The 14640-nt window shown below is 44.1% G+C and overlaps 1 protein-coding gene across 11 annotated transcripts in view; it reads left to right on the top strand.

Moving 5' to 3' along the window:
• The window catches only part of LOC120675290 (myosin-11-like), a 37909-nt gene extending 26361 nt beyond the window's left edge, over positions 1-11548 (top strand). For 2 of the 11 annotated variants that reach the window (XM_039956415.1, XM_039956420.1), the window contains 26 exons: positions 1983-2150; positions 2351-2518; positions 4320-4487; positions 4563-4730; positions 5339-5506; positions 5659-5826; positions 5907-6074; positions 6190-6357; positions 6660-6827; positions 6963-7130; positions 7239-7406; positions 7643-7810; positions 7903-8112; positions 8227-8347; positions 8433-8525; positions 8619-8699; positions 8775-8969; positions 9315-9659; positions 9739-9870; positions 9952-10022; positions 10106-10205; positions 10307-10363; positions 10465-10521; positions 10605-10685; positions 10792-10874; positions 10962-11548. In XM_039956415.1, coding sequence (XP_039812349.1) covers positions 1983-2150; positions 2351-2518; positions 4320-4487; positions 4563-4730; positions 5339-5506; positions 5659-5826; positions 5907-6074; positions 6190-6357; positions 6660-6827; positions 6963-7130; positions 7239-7406; positions 7643-7810; positions 7903-8112; positions 8227-8347; positions 8433-8525; positions 8619-8699; positions 8775-8969; positions 9315-9659; positions 9739-9870; positions 9952-10022; positions 10106-10205; positions 10307-10363; positions 10465-10521; positions 10605-10685; positions 10792-10874; positions 10962-11085 — 3766 coding nt within the window. In that variant the 3' untranslated portion in view covers positions 11086-11548. Of the gene's footprint in view, positions 1-1982; positions 2151-2350; positions 2519-4319; positions 4488-4562; positions 4731-5338; positions 5507-5658; positions 5827-5906; positions 6075-6189; positions 6358-6659; positions 6828-6962; positions 7131-7238; positions 7407-7642; positions 7811-7902; positions 8113-8226; positions 8348-8432; positions 8526-8618; positions 8700-8755; positions 8970-9314; positions 9660-9738; positions 9871-9951; positions 10023-10105; positions 10206-10306; positions 10364-10464; positions 10522-10604; positions 10686-10791; positions 10875-10961 lie in introns of those variants that run through there. The other 9 variants (XM_039956416.1, XM_039956417.1, XM_039956418.1 and 6 more) reach the window with 9 other exon arrangements.
• Positions 11549-14640: the final 3092 nt, after the last annotated feature.

The following is a 14640-nucleotide window of genomic DNA, read 5'->3' as shown; positions in this document are numbered from 1 at the left end:
ACATCGGTACTACGGATGAGCTGAGCCAAAACGTCGCGGCCGGGGTGACCAAGCCGGCGGTGCCAGGTGGTGGAAGAAGACGTCACGGCAAAAGCAGTAGACGAAGAAGCCGAAGGCGAGGCACTGGAAGCAGGAAGCCGAAGAGTGTAAAGGGGCCCCGGGCTGTCACATCGGAGGAGCGGACGCCGGGAAGCCGAATCCTTCACAGTAAGACCAGAGGAGTCAAATTCGATAGAATAGGAGTTGTCAGCAGTAAACTGGCGAATAGAAAGAAGGTTGTGAACCATTTGAGGAGCAACAAGAATATTAGGAAAGACGAGCAGAACCCACGGTGGTGACAGGAAGGCAAGACCCATCACCAACCATGATTGAAGAAGAACAAGAGGGGTGTGGGGTTGGACAGAAGAGAGGATACCAGCATCAGGAGTAGTGTGGAACAAGGCACCTGAGTCGGCGATCCACTCGGTGCTGGCCGGCGGCGTCAGTCCCATGGTGTGGAAGGACCGCGCCAGAGCGGCCTGGTCCCACCCCCCAGGCCAGGTCGGCTGCTAGCTGGGCTGAGTGGGCGGGGTCCAGGACGGCGCGAAGAGTGGAGCAGGAGAAGCAGTGAACATGGCCGCCGGCTGGAGCTGAGGACGAGGCCCCCCCTCCCGGACCCTGGAACGGCCACATCGAGATGCGCCCTGACCATGGGTTGCTGAAGGATGGCCAGGGCGTACCTCCAGGGGCAGGAGCGGGAGTCGGAGCCGGAGTCGGCGCGGCCCGACGGCCCCCACCGGTACCGGTACCCCCAGAAGCAGGGCCACCGGCGCCACCACGTCCCCCCCCCCTCCTCCGGTCTGTCCGGCGGGAGCAGCACCAGGGAGGGAGGTGGCAGGAGCAGCGGAGGAGGCCGGTGGAGCAGCAACGAGCGCGGCCGGGGTGGGCGATGACGATCCGGGCGCGAGACCCCTGGTGATCTCCTCGAGGGCGAGGTCGTCCCGGACCTGCAGGAAGGTGGGGAAGGGCCTCCGGCGGGCGATCCAGCTCTTCAGGTGGTCGTAGTTGCTGCTCAGGCCCCGCAGGACATTGAGCACCAAGACCCGATCAGACACCGGATCCCCGAGGTCGTGAAGAGCATCTGCCATGTTCTTCATCCGCCGGCAGTGCTCCCCGACGGAGAGGTCCCCCTGCACGAAGGTGAGGAAAGTGGCATCGAGCTGGAGGGCGCGATACTCGGCGTTGCCGAGGAACTGCCCCTCGAGCGCCACCCAGGCCTGCCGCGCGGTGCCGCCGTGGGTCCTGACGTGGTCCTGAAGATCTAGGGAGATGGTCCCGAAGATCCAGGACATGGCGACGCTGTCGAGGCGCAGCCACGCCACGTCCCGCGCCTCGATCTGCGAGTCGACGAGGACGTGGTCATCGAGGGCGTAGCGGCAGAGGGTGAGGAGGACCTGGTCCCGCCAGCGGCCGTAGATATATAGATCCTATACATGTGCCTCTAGATGGGCCTCTATACATGGACTCAATATACTCCAACCCCCCCCCCCCCCCCCGCAGTCTGAACTACCGGCGCAGCGGTGTTCAAGACTGGACTACAAGAAAGCTAACAGGTGGGGCAGGGGTTCGGAGGTTTTCTCGGCCTGCGTGAGAGGTCTTCTTCTTACATTAATGCCCGGGGGGCGGCTTGCCCCTCGCAGGTCGAGTGTTTTTTAATATTCTAACCTCCTTCGTGCATCAAGTTTTTTCAACATTTTTTATTTGATGTTTTATTTGCAACTATATATTTCATAAATTCATAATTTCCTTTTACCCTCTGAGGGGATGCATCAGGAGAGAGCCAGGTGTAATAAATATATGTAGTAAATAGAAAAGATGTTTAGGAGACAATAAACTAAAAAGATACGATGTATGAATCTATTTGCATAGAGAAAGGGAAAAGATTAACCCCTTACTTTTTGGTAGACTAACAGTTGTTCCTTTTTTTTCATGGATGGACAAAGCCTTGAAGAAAGATTAAGGGAGAAGGATGCTCTATTGACATTAGAAAGACAAGAAAGTGAAGCAACTAAGAAATCCCTTAGTGAATCTGAGGATAGAAACCAGAATTTACTCATGAAAATTGAAGTTGCTGAAAAAGAAATCGCACACTTCCAAGAAACTATCCAAAGGTCTGTTACTGTTTAGCTTGCCCTATTTTTATGCTTGAGAACATTTCATTTCTGATTTCCAAATATCACTTGCTAATCCTGCAATCTCATGATCTTTTTTTTTCTCTCGAACTGGCAGGAGAGCTGCCTGTTATTAGTTAGTGAACCATTCTATTATCTCACTACTATTTTAGCTTATCATTTGTTCCCCATTGTTTTAGACATGAAGAAAATATCGCAGCAATGGAAACTTCGTTAAGATCTGAAAAGCAGCAAACTGATGTGATCATGAAACAACTAGCTGACTCTCGGGGGGAAATAGGAGAGCTGCAAAGGAAGCTAGAAGATGCTGATGGAAGAAATGGGCTTCTTCAAGATTCTTTACAGAGGTTACATTCTTACCTTAGACTGATCCAATGTGGTCTCTCAGTTGCCTATTTATTCATCTGTCAAAATGCACACATCATTTTAGTGAACTCACATGGATAAGCACTCTTGTCCTATAACCATATAGGTTATTTCTTTTACAAGATTAACATGTTGCTGAATAGTTTTAAAAAAATCAAGCAATAAGTAAAGACTTTAAAAAAATTACAAGAATAGCTAAAAGGGTGAAGATATCGGACACAGTTAAACTGTCCATGTTGCATGCTCAATCAGATTCTCACATGAACCATAGAACAGGAGAACCTTAGCAGCTAGTTGTCAGGAAGAAAAAGAACTCGAGTAGGAGCCCCAACATTAGCATGTAGAAGGTTAGAATCAAGCCCTGGTTGGCTGGGTGACAACCACCCTCACTAGTAAGTATGTCCCAGGGAGATTCTCGGCAAATAGTAGTTAGAACTCATTGATCATCATGCTTAGCAACGCTTTTCTATGAATGTAGATATGTAAGAAATGTGAAGCTGTTGTTATCCACCTCCATCCTAATATATAAGGCGTAACCACTTTTTTACTCAAGTCCCATAATATAAGGCGCTCTCTCTCTAGATACACGCACATCGATGCAGTAATACTAGTGTTGATAGATAGAATTAAATGTGTTCCTTGGCCTTTCAACCAGAGGTGGTTACGCCTTATATACTGGGACGGAGGGAGTATATAGGTATTTATTAGCGATTAAATTAGATTTGATACTTTCGAGGCTACGGTACCAACTTCTGTTCAAACCTAAGTATATAAGAGCTTTCCAAATGGTATGGATAAGTGAAATTTTCGCTTTCTTTCATGTGTATAAAAGGTAGTGTTCATGCGGTTTTATTGCCTCTAAGTTGATCCTAGTCGCCATCTGGGAACCAGGTCCTGTTCTGATTGTAGCTTGTTTCTGTTCTATTCTAGCTTGCCATGTGTTCGGTTTTGCATTATTTCGCTCAAGGCTTTCCCGTTTCCATTGCTGTTCCAGTAAAAGTTCTTTCTTTTTTAATTGAAAGTTCTAGTAGAAGTTTTGTGTTTACATCATCTTGTATATGTGCTAGCATCAACATTCTGCTAAAATTATTCCTAAATTCTCTCCAAACCAGTTCAGCTTTCTGGATTTACCATCCTTTCTTGTTGTCGATTTCTTGTGGAATAAAGCTTGAAGCATTAGTGAAATTTCTTTCAAAGCAACTAAAATAACAAAATCGAAAAAAAAAACACTTACCAGCACTGAAAGAGAAACTTGAGTTGATCATGTAAGTCGAAGGCACTGCAAAAGAGAAAAAAAAAGAAAAAAAAGGAAAAGAAAATCCCTAGACCAACCTAGGAGGAATAGGTGGCTTTTATACTAAAAGGATTCCCACTAATTGATGCTAATAGACCTACTATCTAGTGGCATCTTTTTTTCTTTTGGTTGAGGAACTGCAATATCATGACAAATTGACAATCCTTGTTGCTAACGGCAAAGCAATAAAAATGAAGCGGCAATAAAAGAACCATCTGAGGTTCAGAAGAAAAATATTGTGTGGGAGAATCACAGGATAAGAGAAATAGAATACAAAGAAGTGTGGGTAAGAACTGTAAGCTTGTCAGGCTTACCGCTTACATTACTCATTTGTTTAGAATAATTTTAGCTTCCAATAGAGGTGAATCAAGTTTCCCTTTTCTTTTCTTCTTTTCTTTTTCTAGAGATCCCAGTGTCATTCTTTTAGCAGTCATTTTTTTGTGAGGCCTTTCAGTAGTCATGTTGTATTCTTTCTTGATACAACTTAGACTCGAAGAAGATGCTACTGCAAGAGAGGCTATAATGGTTACTGAAAGGCAAGAAAATGAAGTGACAAAAAAGACACTAACAGAAGCTCTCGATCAAATTGAGGAATTAGTCAAAGAAGTTCAGTGGGCTAACCACAGTGTGCATCAGTTTCAAGATAGTATACAGAGGTACTGCATCATAGCAGTCGTTTATGGTACCTAATTGTATGTCTTGATTTTTACCATGTTTATCCATGAACGTAGACTGGAACAGAATGCAGTTGCAAGAGAGACAACTTTACTAACAGAACGTCAGGAAAAAGATACAATATCAAAAGAGTTAGCAGAGGCACGAGGAAGGATCGAAGGTTTATTGAAGGAAATTAATTCTGCTAATAGAAAAATTGATCAACTTCAAGATACTATAGAAAGGTTTGTTGTCTTTGTTGCCAGAAAATCACGTACATGCCCTGTGTTTGCATCTGTCTGCAAACATCCTGCTGCACTGGAATTCCTTACAGCTAAAGATTGCTCATGTACTCTCATAATCTTTCTCACTTTGAACTGCATAATTAGTGTTGTCAGTGGCCATGCATAATTTGGAGTAGATGCTGTTGCAGCTATCAGCCCATTTCCTCCATAGAATCATAGAATAGTTGTTGGATTGGGAGAAAAATATGTGACTAGGAAGATGATGACATCGTTTTGGATAGTGGATTTTTGTACCATGACTCAGGGCTGGCCAGCTGGTTGACCATTAAGTGAAGTAGTAAATTAAGGAAGCCATGTTCATGAAACTATGAAGTGGGGCGAAGAGAACCTATTAACCTAGTATCGTGAGATTTCTTTCAACTTGTGCTAATAAAGATTCTGTCGAGCCCAACAGTTATGTGTTCACGCAGGAGATGCTAAGTAATTGCTAGCTTGTTGAATGGGTATACTTGGAAAATTACTTGGCAATTTGATGACACCTCGTTTGATTGTCTATTTGGTCATCAATTTCATGGATCATGGCTGTTGTAATATGATCATGAACGTAGGTTAGAAGAGGGCGCAACAACAACAGATGCACTTTACTTAGCAGAAAAGCAAGAGCATGATCATACGAAGAAATCACTTTCTGAGGCTCAAGGGATAAACAAGGAATTACTAACGAAAATTGAGGAAGCTGAGAAAAATATACATCAGCTTCTGGAGAATGTGGAAAGGTCCGTTTTGTTTTGCCAACTCTATTTGGTAGTTTGCAATAACTAGCAGAAAAACTGAATTGCCGTGCACTGCATAGTAAAGTTCCACTATTGATCCTTTTTCACCTTCTGAGCTAACACTGATTTTCTTAATTTTATTCGATCAATATTAGACTTGAAAAAGATACAGCTGCAAGAGAGTCTATACTGCTTACGACAAAGCAAAGTTATGATGAAACTGCAAAATTGCTACTTGAAGCTCAAGAGAAAAATCGAGAGTTAATGCACAAAGTAGAGGACTCAGATAGCAAAGTTGTTCTGCTTGAAGATTCAGTAAAAAGGTTTAATCTCTTTTCTTTCAAGTATTGCGAGGTTCAAAGCAACTTTCCACTAAGTATAATACTTCTCTTCTTGTACATAGACTCGAAGAAAGTACCGCAGATAAAGATTCTTTATTGGCTATTGAAAGACACGAAAACTGTGAAACCAAGAAAGAATTAGCTGGTTCTCAGAAAAAGATTGAGGAATTGCTAACTGAAGTGCAAGATGCTCATGTAAATATTGCAGAACTTGAGGAATCCGTTAGGAGGTCTGTATGTTCTCCTTATAGGGATGTGTCATCCTTCTATTCTGACTTCAGTGCACTAACCTTATTTTTACTTCAATTGCATAACATGATGATGTGTCCCAATTCATATGTATAGACTTGAAGGCAATTTGGGAGTAACTGAAGCTTTATTGCTAACTGAAAAGGAACAGAATGCTTCCACATTAAAATTACTTTCAGAAGCACAATTGAGAATTGAAGATTTAATAAAGAAACTTGAAGGTGCAGATAGAAAATCTGATAGCCTTCAGGATACAATAACAAGGTCAGATTGCTTTCTTTTCTTTCCCCGTTTTCTTGCGTTGTCTCGAGGATTTTTCCACACTGTTCACACATCAGTAAGATAACGGAGCGGGAAATCCTGAAATGGTCTCCAAAAGAGTGGAAAACTGGGGGGGGGGGACCCATCGATTTTCTCTTTTTCTAATGTCAATGGTCTGGAGTGTTTACAACATGCATTGTTTTTTTTTTTTGGATTCGGTGTTTCTTTTGTAGGGATAAAACATCAACGTCAATCTTTGTCAAGATATGACTTTGTAGTGATTTTTTTCCCTTTACCATTCACAGACTTGAACAAGATAGCACTGCCAAAGAGGCCTTATTGCTTGCAGAAAAGCAGGCACATGAGGCAACAAAGAAGAATCTCAGTGAAGCTCAGGAAAGGAATGAAGAATTGCTGAAGAAAATTCATGATAATGATAAAAATATTCTTCAGCTTCAGTTTACTATACAGAGGTCCATTATTGTTCCTTGGTTTACTTCTTGCTACATATGACTTATGCTAGATTGTATGTAGTAATTATTAGCAGAATAAATTTCATCCCTCACTTACTTTGACATATCAACTCTTATTTTCTTTTACAAACACAGGCTCGAGGAAACTACAGTTGCGAAGGAGAATTTGCTGTTGAGAGAGAAGGAGCAGAATGATGCAACAACAAAAGCGCACATTGAAATTCAAGAAAAATATGAAGAATTACTAAAGAAATTTGTTGATGTTGACACGAAAATCGACCTTCTTCAAGGTACCATCGAAAGGTATGTCATCTGCCTTTACTTATTGGGCCTAACTCGAGGCTTGTATGATTTGGCTGTGCATATAGACTACTGTCTTGTTATGAGATTTTAATCATTCCTTCAATTCAGGTTTGGAGAAAATACAACAACAAAGGATGCTCTGTTGCTATCAGAGAGACATGAAAAGGATGCAATTAAAAAGGCACTTACTGAGGCCGACGAGAAAAATGAAGAGTTGCTGATGAAAGTTGAAGATGCTAATGAAAAAATTGAACACCTTCAAACTATGATTAATAAGTGCGTAGCTTCACTGGTGCTTATCATGACTTTATCCATATTGTACACGTACCCAATCCGTGCATTGGATGCATGCTTGTTCATGGGCAACACAGTAGCAATACAATAAATGAACTTGTACCTTGGCTAGTTATCTACAATGTTTATCCATATTCTGCACCTCCCATCATGCATTGCTTGTTCAAATGGCCATCATTTTCTATATCAAATTATAATATTGTTCCTGAATAAAACAGGCTTGAAGATAATATAGCTGCAAAAGATGTTTCTTTGGAAGCTGCAACAAAGGAAAATGACACAATCAGGAAATCTCTTGCCGAAGCTCAAGAGCGAAATGATGAATTACTCAAGAAAATAAGTGACAGTGAATACAGGATCCACTTACTTCAAGACACAGTACAAAAGTTAGTATCACCATTCTCTATGTATCTTTCTGGAATTGCCATGTGCTGATATTATTGTTTTGAAATCTAATTATTTTCTTCTCTAAAACAAGGCTTCAAGTAGATGCAATATCAAGATTGTCTTCTTTTGTAATGGAAAAACAAGAAAGTGATGCTGCAAAGAGAGCTGTTACTGAAGCTCATGAAAGAAATGAAGATTTACTGAAGAGAAATGAGGACCTCCTCAACAGGAATGATGCTTTGATTAAGAAAATTGAAGAGTCCAGTAAAATTGTCACTCAACTTCAGGAAGCTCTACAAAGGTGTGCTCTTCCATACTTCATGTACCATAATCTCAAATAGATATATCAGGTACTTCTTTATAATATCATTACGAACTCGGACCAAATAATTCTTACCTATCCTTACATAAACAGACTTGAAGGAAAAGCAGCCAACTTAGAGGCTGAGAACCAAGTTCTTCGTCAACAAGCAACTTCAACTCCACCATCTACTGCTAAATCTCCAGCTTCACGCTCAAAGATCGCAAGGATCCATGTAAATGTCTCTTTAAAGAACCTTCTTTTAATATACCTACCCAGTCATTCAATACTCAAAACTGTAACTGCTGCTGTTTTTACAGAGAAGTCCAGAGAATGGACATATTTTGAATGGTGACATAAGGCAAACTGAAATGAAGCCCTCGACTAGCACATCAGAAGCAATAACCTCATCAGTGAGTTTAACCATGTATACAGCTTCATAATGCATCTGAAGAATATCTCTAAAATTGAGCTTTTAAATTGGGCATTTTAAAATATGTTTATAGGGCATTGTTCCTGACTTGGGTGACCAAAAAGAATTCAAACATGTAGAAAAACTGCAAAGAATACCAAAACAGAAATATCAGGTATGGTACATGCTGTTCGTTGAATTGAACTCTTAATTTTACTGTTGTAATGATAGTTTTGTTATTTTTTGGAAGTCTTCCCATCACCAGCAGCCTCAGGACGATCAGCAGTGGTTACTCACTTGTATTTCACAATATCTTGGATTTTCTGGGAGCAAACCTGTTGCAGCTCTTCTTATATATCAATGTCTTCTCCACTGGAAATCATTTGAAGCAATGAAGACGGGTGTCTTTGACAGCATTTTGCATGCTATAAACATGGCCACAGAGGTTCCTGCCACTTAGCTTGATTGTTCTAAAAATTTCATCATGATGCTTTTTTAAGAACCATTGTTGCTGATGAAGCACTACTTCTACTTGGTGAAAAGAGAACTAGAGAATTCAAATCTTTCAGTAATCTATTCAACATTAATATGAAATAAAGATAGGCGATATTAGAGCCTACATGCACACTCTGGAAGCCTAGAATTTTGGATAAAAATGAAAAGGGAAAAGCAGTTACATGACAACTTTGGCAATTCTTTTTTCATTTATTTTTATATTTCATACAAGACTGCATCATGCTATTGTACTAGAATTTGGCTAATTGTCCTATTATTTTCTTCCCCTCAAAAGGCTCAAAATGATATGAGAACGTTGGCATATTGGTTGTCCAACTTGTCAACGTTAACAGTTCTCCTTCAGCGGTCATTCAAAACTACAAGGACGGCGATCTCGACTCCACAAAGGAGAAGATTTTCGTCAGATAGGATCTTTCATGGAAATCAAACTTCAAATGCTGGGCTTGCTTATCTCAGTGGACAGACAGTTGTTGGATCTGCTGGATTGCCTCAAGTTGAAGCAAAATATCCAGCTTTGCTATTCAAACAGCAGCTCGTGGATCTAATTGAAAAGGTTTATGGTATGATAAGTGACAGTGTGAAGAAGGAGCTAAATCCTTTGCTTGAATTGTGTATACAGGTACTGCTACCTTAAAAATGAGCATTGATTCGAAATTTTTGTCCCCAATTGAAAGATGTCTAAACATAAAACTTGTCAGGATCCACGAACTTCTCACTCAAGTCTCGCAAAAGGCCATATTAATGGCATGGGTCAGCAGAACCAACTCACACACTGGTTGGGCATTGTGAAAATCCTGACTAGCTACTTGGATGTACTGAAGGCAAATCATGTGAGTGCTAAACTACTATTGACACGTGGCATCCATTAGCAAAATATTTGGAATGTAGGTCTTACTCTATTGAACTTGTAGGTTCCATCAGTTTTGGTGCACAAACTTTTCACTCAAATATTCTCACTGATTGATGTTCAACTATTTAACCGGTAAAGATTTTGTCCTTGTTATGTGTGATGTTATCTTGTCTTGATCTGTGTGACGTTTCTCTAAGATCTTTGCTTTAAACTAGATTACTTTTGCGGCGTGAGTGCTGTTCGTTTAGTAACGGGGAATATGTCAGAGCTGGACTAGCTGAACTAAAACATTGGTCCGATAATGCTACTAGAGAGGTTAGTCACTTTCCTGTTTTGAGATGGGTTTCCCAAATGTCATTGGCTTAGCATATCAGATAATGCTACTAGAGAGGTTATATGTTCTATATTTCACACAGTTTGCAGGTTCAGCATGGGAGGCCTTGAGGCATATCAGACAAGCTGTCGATTTCCTGGTGCGACAACACTATCTTTAATGCCTGATAATTTTCTGATATTTTTTCGGGTAACAAGTTTGTAATCATAAATGTGTTGGTCTCTGCTACTCTTTTATCAGGTGATTTCTCTTAAACCAATGAGGACACTAAGAGAGATACGCACTGACGTGTGCCCTGTAAGTATTTGGCTTGACCGAGTTTCTTCAGCTGCTTATCTTTCCTCTCACGGTTGTACTAATATTTTTTATGATATCTTTAGGCCCTCAGCATACAACAGCTAGAGCGGATAGTTAGTATGTACTGGGATGATGTGAATGGTACAAACACTATTTCAGCAGAGGTATGTTGGTCAGCTTCCATAATGTAGTTTATGGTCTTGGGACATTTGGTTTGTGTTCCTTTCCAAATGACATATCAGTTGACAAATCCAACCTATCTATCTGTAGTTTACATCAAGCTTGAAATCCGCGGTACGTGAGGAATCGAATATGGCCACAAGTTTTTCTATACTCCTAGATGATGATTCGAGGTTTGTTATATGTGAAAAATGTTAGCCATATTATTTTTATAATACTACTTATATCTCATGGTGTTGCCCATTCATTCCTCAATGCAGTATACCTTTTTCACTTGATGATATTACAAAGACACTGCCAGTCATTGAGGTGGCTGATGACGACTTGCTGCCTTTTCTCCATGAAAACCCAAGCTTTGCGTTTTTATTGCAAAGAGGGGAGTAGTCATTTTTCTCACCATTGAGATTTCGCCGACCTGTGGATAAATCAGGATTCCTGTCTAGGATGTACAGTATGTGTGATTCTTTTTATACCAGATAGCAAGGCATTGAAGATTAGCTGCTAGGTGAGCTTATAGGCTTCTGGTTTTCATTGATTTATTCGTTGATTGTATATTTGTATTCAGGTTTTCTTGCTGTTTTTTCTTAGTCATTTTTGGGCTTGTATACTAGGGGCTAAGGGCAGAAGGCCCTGCCCAGTGAGCATAGAAGCAAAGGGGTTTGCTGTAAGTAGGATAGGTGTACATGTGTTGTAAATGATAAAAGAAATAGAAATCCCATTGTCTAGCTGGTATGTAATGGTGGCTTTGTGGTTGGTGTGTCGGTGTCCTTTTTTATATCATGTACTTTTAGTTGCTTTCTTTGTTGTATTTTACATCAGTTCTAATGAACATAACTTGCACGCTGAAGACTTGCCCTGTGGTGACAGTCTGAATGTGTAATGTGTGACAACTTACAAGCATGCCATGCTTACTTTCTTGTCCTCTCTGATAACACCATTTAACAATTATCAGTTGTTTCCAGTCGAGGGACCATGGCTGGCCTTGCGAAGGCACGATTGTTATGCCATTTTGCCTGGATGAGGTGAAACATCTTGCCCTGCAGGCCTGGAGTGCCCCGCAGATGAGATGAGTGGTATCCTCTATGAGCCCGTTTAGTTCTAAAAACGAAAATTTTTGGATGTTAAATCGACTGTTTGACCAGATGTCGGGAGGGATTTTCGGACACTAATTAAAAAACTAATTTCAAAACTCACTTGGAAACCGCGAGACGAATCTTTTGAGGCCTTTGACCGTATCATTAGCACATGTGGGTTACTGTAGCACTTATGGCTAATCATGCACTAATTAGGCTCAAAAGATTCGTCTCGTCGTGTACATCCAAACTGTATAATTAGTTTTGTTATTTAATTACATTTAGTACTTCATACATGTGTTTAAAGGGGAGGTGAAAATTTTTGGGAACTAAACGGCCCCTATATCTATCCTCTAGAGAAAATATTTTTGCTTGATCATCGAGATTATTTTTTCTGTATTCAGTTTCGCTGCATCCACCATCCTCTCCATCTCATATTCTATCCCAACTACCCACTCTCGGACCCACAAATCAGATTGTTTTATCCACCCAAACCTCTTTCTCTCTCCCACCGCCACATCCCCCCCTCTCTCTCCTCTCTTTTTCTTCCTGCTCTACCCGGCGCGCCCCCCGCGGAGCTCCCTCCCCCGTCGCCGGTGCTGCTCCTCCCACCCCCTCGCCGGCGCGGCTCCTCCCTCCGTTCCGACCCGGCGACGCCCCACCTCCTCCCTCTTCGGTGCTCGCCTCCTGCTCCTGCCCCCTTCGCTATCGCCGCCTCGCTCCCGCCCCTGCGCTGCGACACGGACCCGCGCGGGCGTCGTCCCCCCAGCACCACGGCGAGCCGACGCCGCGGGGGCGGCGTCCTTCGCCGCCAGGGTCGTTGGCGGCCTAGAGCGGGCCGCTCCGCGCCACGGTGCACCCGAGCCGCCCGCTGGATCCGCACGGGACGGCACGAGCACGCGCGGGATGGCGGCCGAGCACGCGCGGAACGGCGGCCCCGGCGGCGGCGCGGCGACCATGGCGACGACGCGCGGCGACCATGGCGTGCGGTGGAGGCGGCGTGTGGCAGGGTCAGAGGCGCGACGAAGGCGGATGCGCGGCGAGGCCACCCTCCTCTGCATGCCGGCCGGGAGCTCCTCCCTCCCCGCCCCGGCCCCTGCGCGCCGGCCGCGGCCTCCTCCCTCCCTCTCCGGCTTGGATCTAGCCGGCGTCCCTTCCTCGCGCTCCGGCGGCCATGGCGCGGAGGGGACCTTGAGCTCCGGCCACCCCCTACGGCGGGCGGGCACGGCTACTTCCTCGACGCGCAGCCCCAGGGCGGAACGGCAGCGGCTCCTGCTCCCTCGCCATGGCCGCGCCGGTCGCGGCGGCGAGGCAGGCTCAGTTTGCGCAAGGTCCGGCGGCGGCGGCGAGGAGCGGCGGAGCTGCAGCTGCGTGGCTAGGCAGTTGCGCGCGGCGCGAGTGGATCCAAGGTGGGGCCGGCGCGGCGATGGCGTCCGCCCACTACTGCGCTTAATTTGGAGGGAGCGCGACTGCCAGCTTGGTTTAGAGGAGGCGTAGCGGACGCCGCTGCAGCGCCCAAAACGTTATATGCCTCCTGCAGGAACCGGTCCAGTATGCCGGTGCAGATAGCCTTAGGAGTACAACTCCACACCAGGGGGGCCGGCGCGCAGCCCACGGACACTCCGACGAAGCAGCTTCGGGTGCCACTACGACGTACGCGCCATTGCGCTGCGATCGACCGGCTCCAGCAGGCTAGAGCGTGGTTGTGATTATATATAAATAGATTAATTAATATTACAAACTAGTCCTCCCTCACCTCACAGAAATAATATTGATTCCTTTCAAAAAAAAGAAATAAAATTGATGGCATCACCCATATGCAAAAAATATTTTTTTTTCTCGAATACGCCGGAGAGCTGTGTATCATTGTATTGATAGAAAAAAAAAGAGTCTTACATAGACCCGACACACTCCACACACACATACTGAAAAAGAGAGACTAATCACCCGTTGCACAATAAAGAGTGACCACTCCTAGGTGTCAGCTAGCTAACCTACCCCTGCAAAGAGAGCAGGGTGAGGCCCCTAGGACCTGCTAAGCACCACAGCCGTGCTTCATCCATAGCCAAAGATAGAACAGTAATTACATTTGGGACCACCCCATTGAAAAAGCAATCATTCCAGTGCTTCCAAACACTCCAGGCGCCGAGGATAACCAGGGAGTTTAACCCCTTCCGCACAGGGGCGGAGACAGGGGGCTGGCCCCCCCCCGGTCCCCAAATTTACATTAGAAATTTAAATTTTGATTAAATTTTTATATAAATTTGTATGGTTGGCTCCCCTAACAATGAAAAAAATCAACTTCCTGGCTCCGCCCCTGCTTCCACATGTCACCCGCAACTGAAGCTTCCACCTTCTCCCACAAGCTGTCAAATGAAACATCCTGAGGCTGTGGGGCGAGTGGGGAGAGACCGAACCGTCGAAGAAGAGAGAACCAGAATTGTCTAGTGAAGACGCATCCAACAAGTAGGTGATGGATGTTCTCCTCCTCTTGATAACAGAGGGGACATCTGGCCGGATGGGGCAGACCTCGCCGAGCAAGTCTATCCGCCGTCCATCATTGGTTGTGGGCTGCCAACCACATGAAGAAACGACACTTGGGAGGAGCCCAAGATTTCCAGATCCTATGGGCAGGACCGAAAGAAGTAGCACCTTGGAAGAGAGCATCATACGCTGATTTTGCGGAGTATTCTCATGTATTAGATAGTCTCCAAATATGTTTATCAAGAGTTCCTTCGTGCAGTTGCACCGGGATAAGGAGGTCCCAAATCTCAAAGAATTCCACAAGAGCTTCAACTGAGATTGCCCCTTGGATATCATCCACCCAGCTTGCATTGGTAAGAGCCTCACTCACTGTTCACCTACT

Source organism: Panicum virgatum, chromosome 5N (assembly GCF_016808335.1).
Source record: "Panicum virgatum strain AP13 chromosome 5N, P.virgatum_v5, whole genome shotgun sequence".
NCBI lineage: Eukaryota > Viridiplantae > Streptophyta > Magnoliopsida > Poales > Poaceae > Panicum > Panicum virgatum.
Note: the sequence above shows the minus strand (reverse complement) of the source record. Positions and strands in the feature narration are given on the sequence as shown.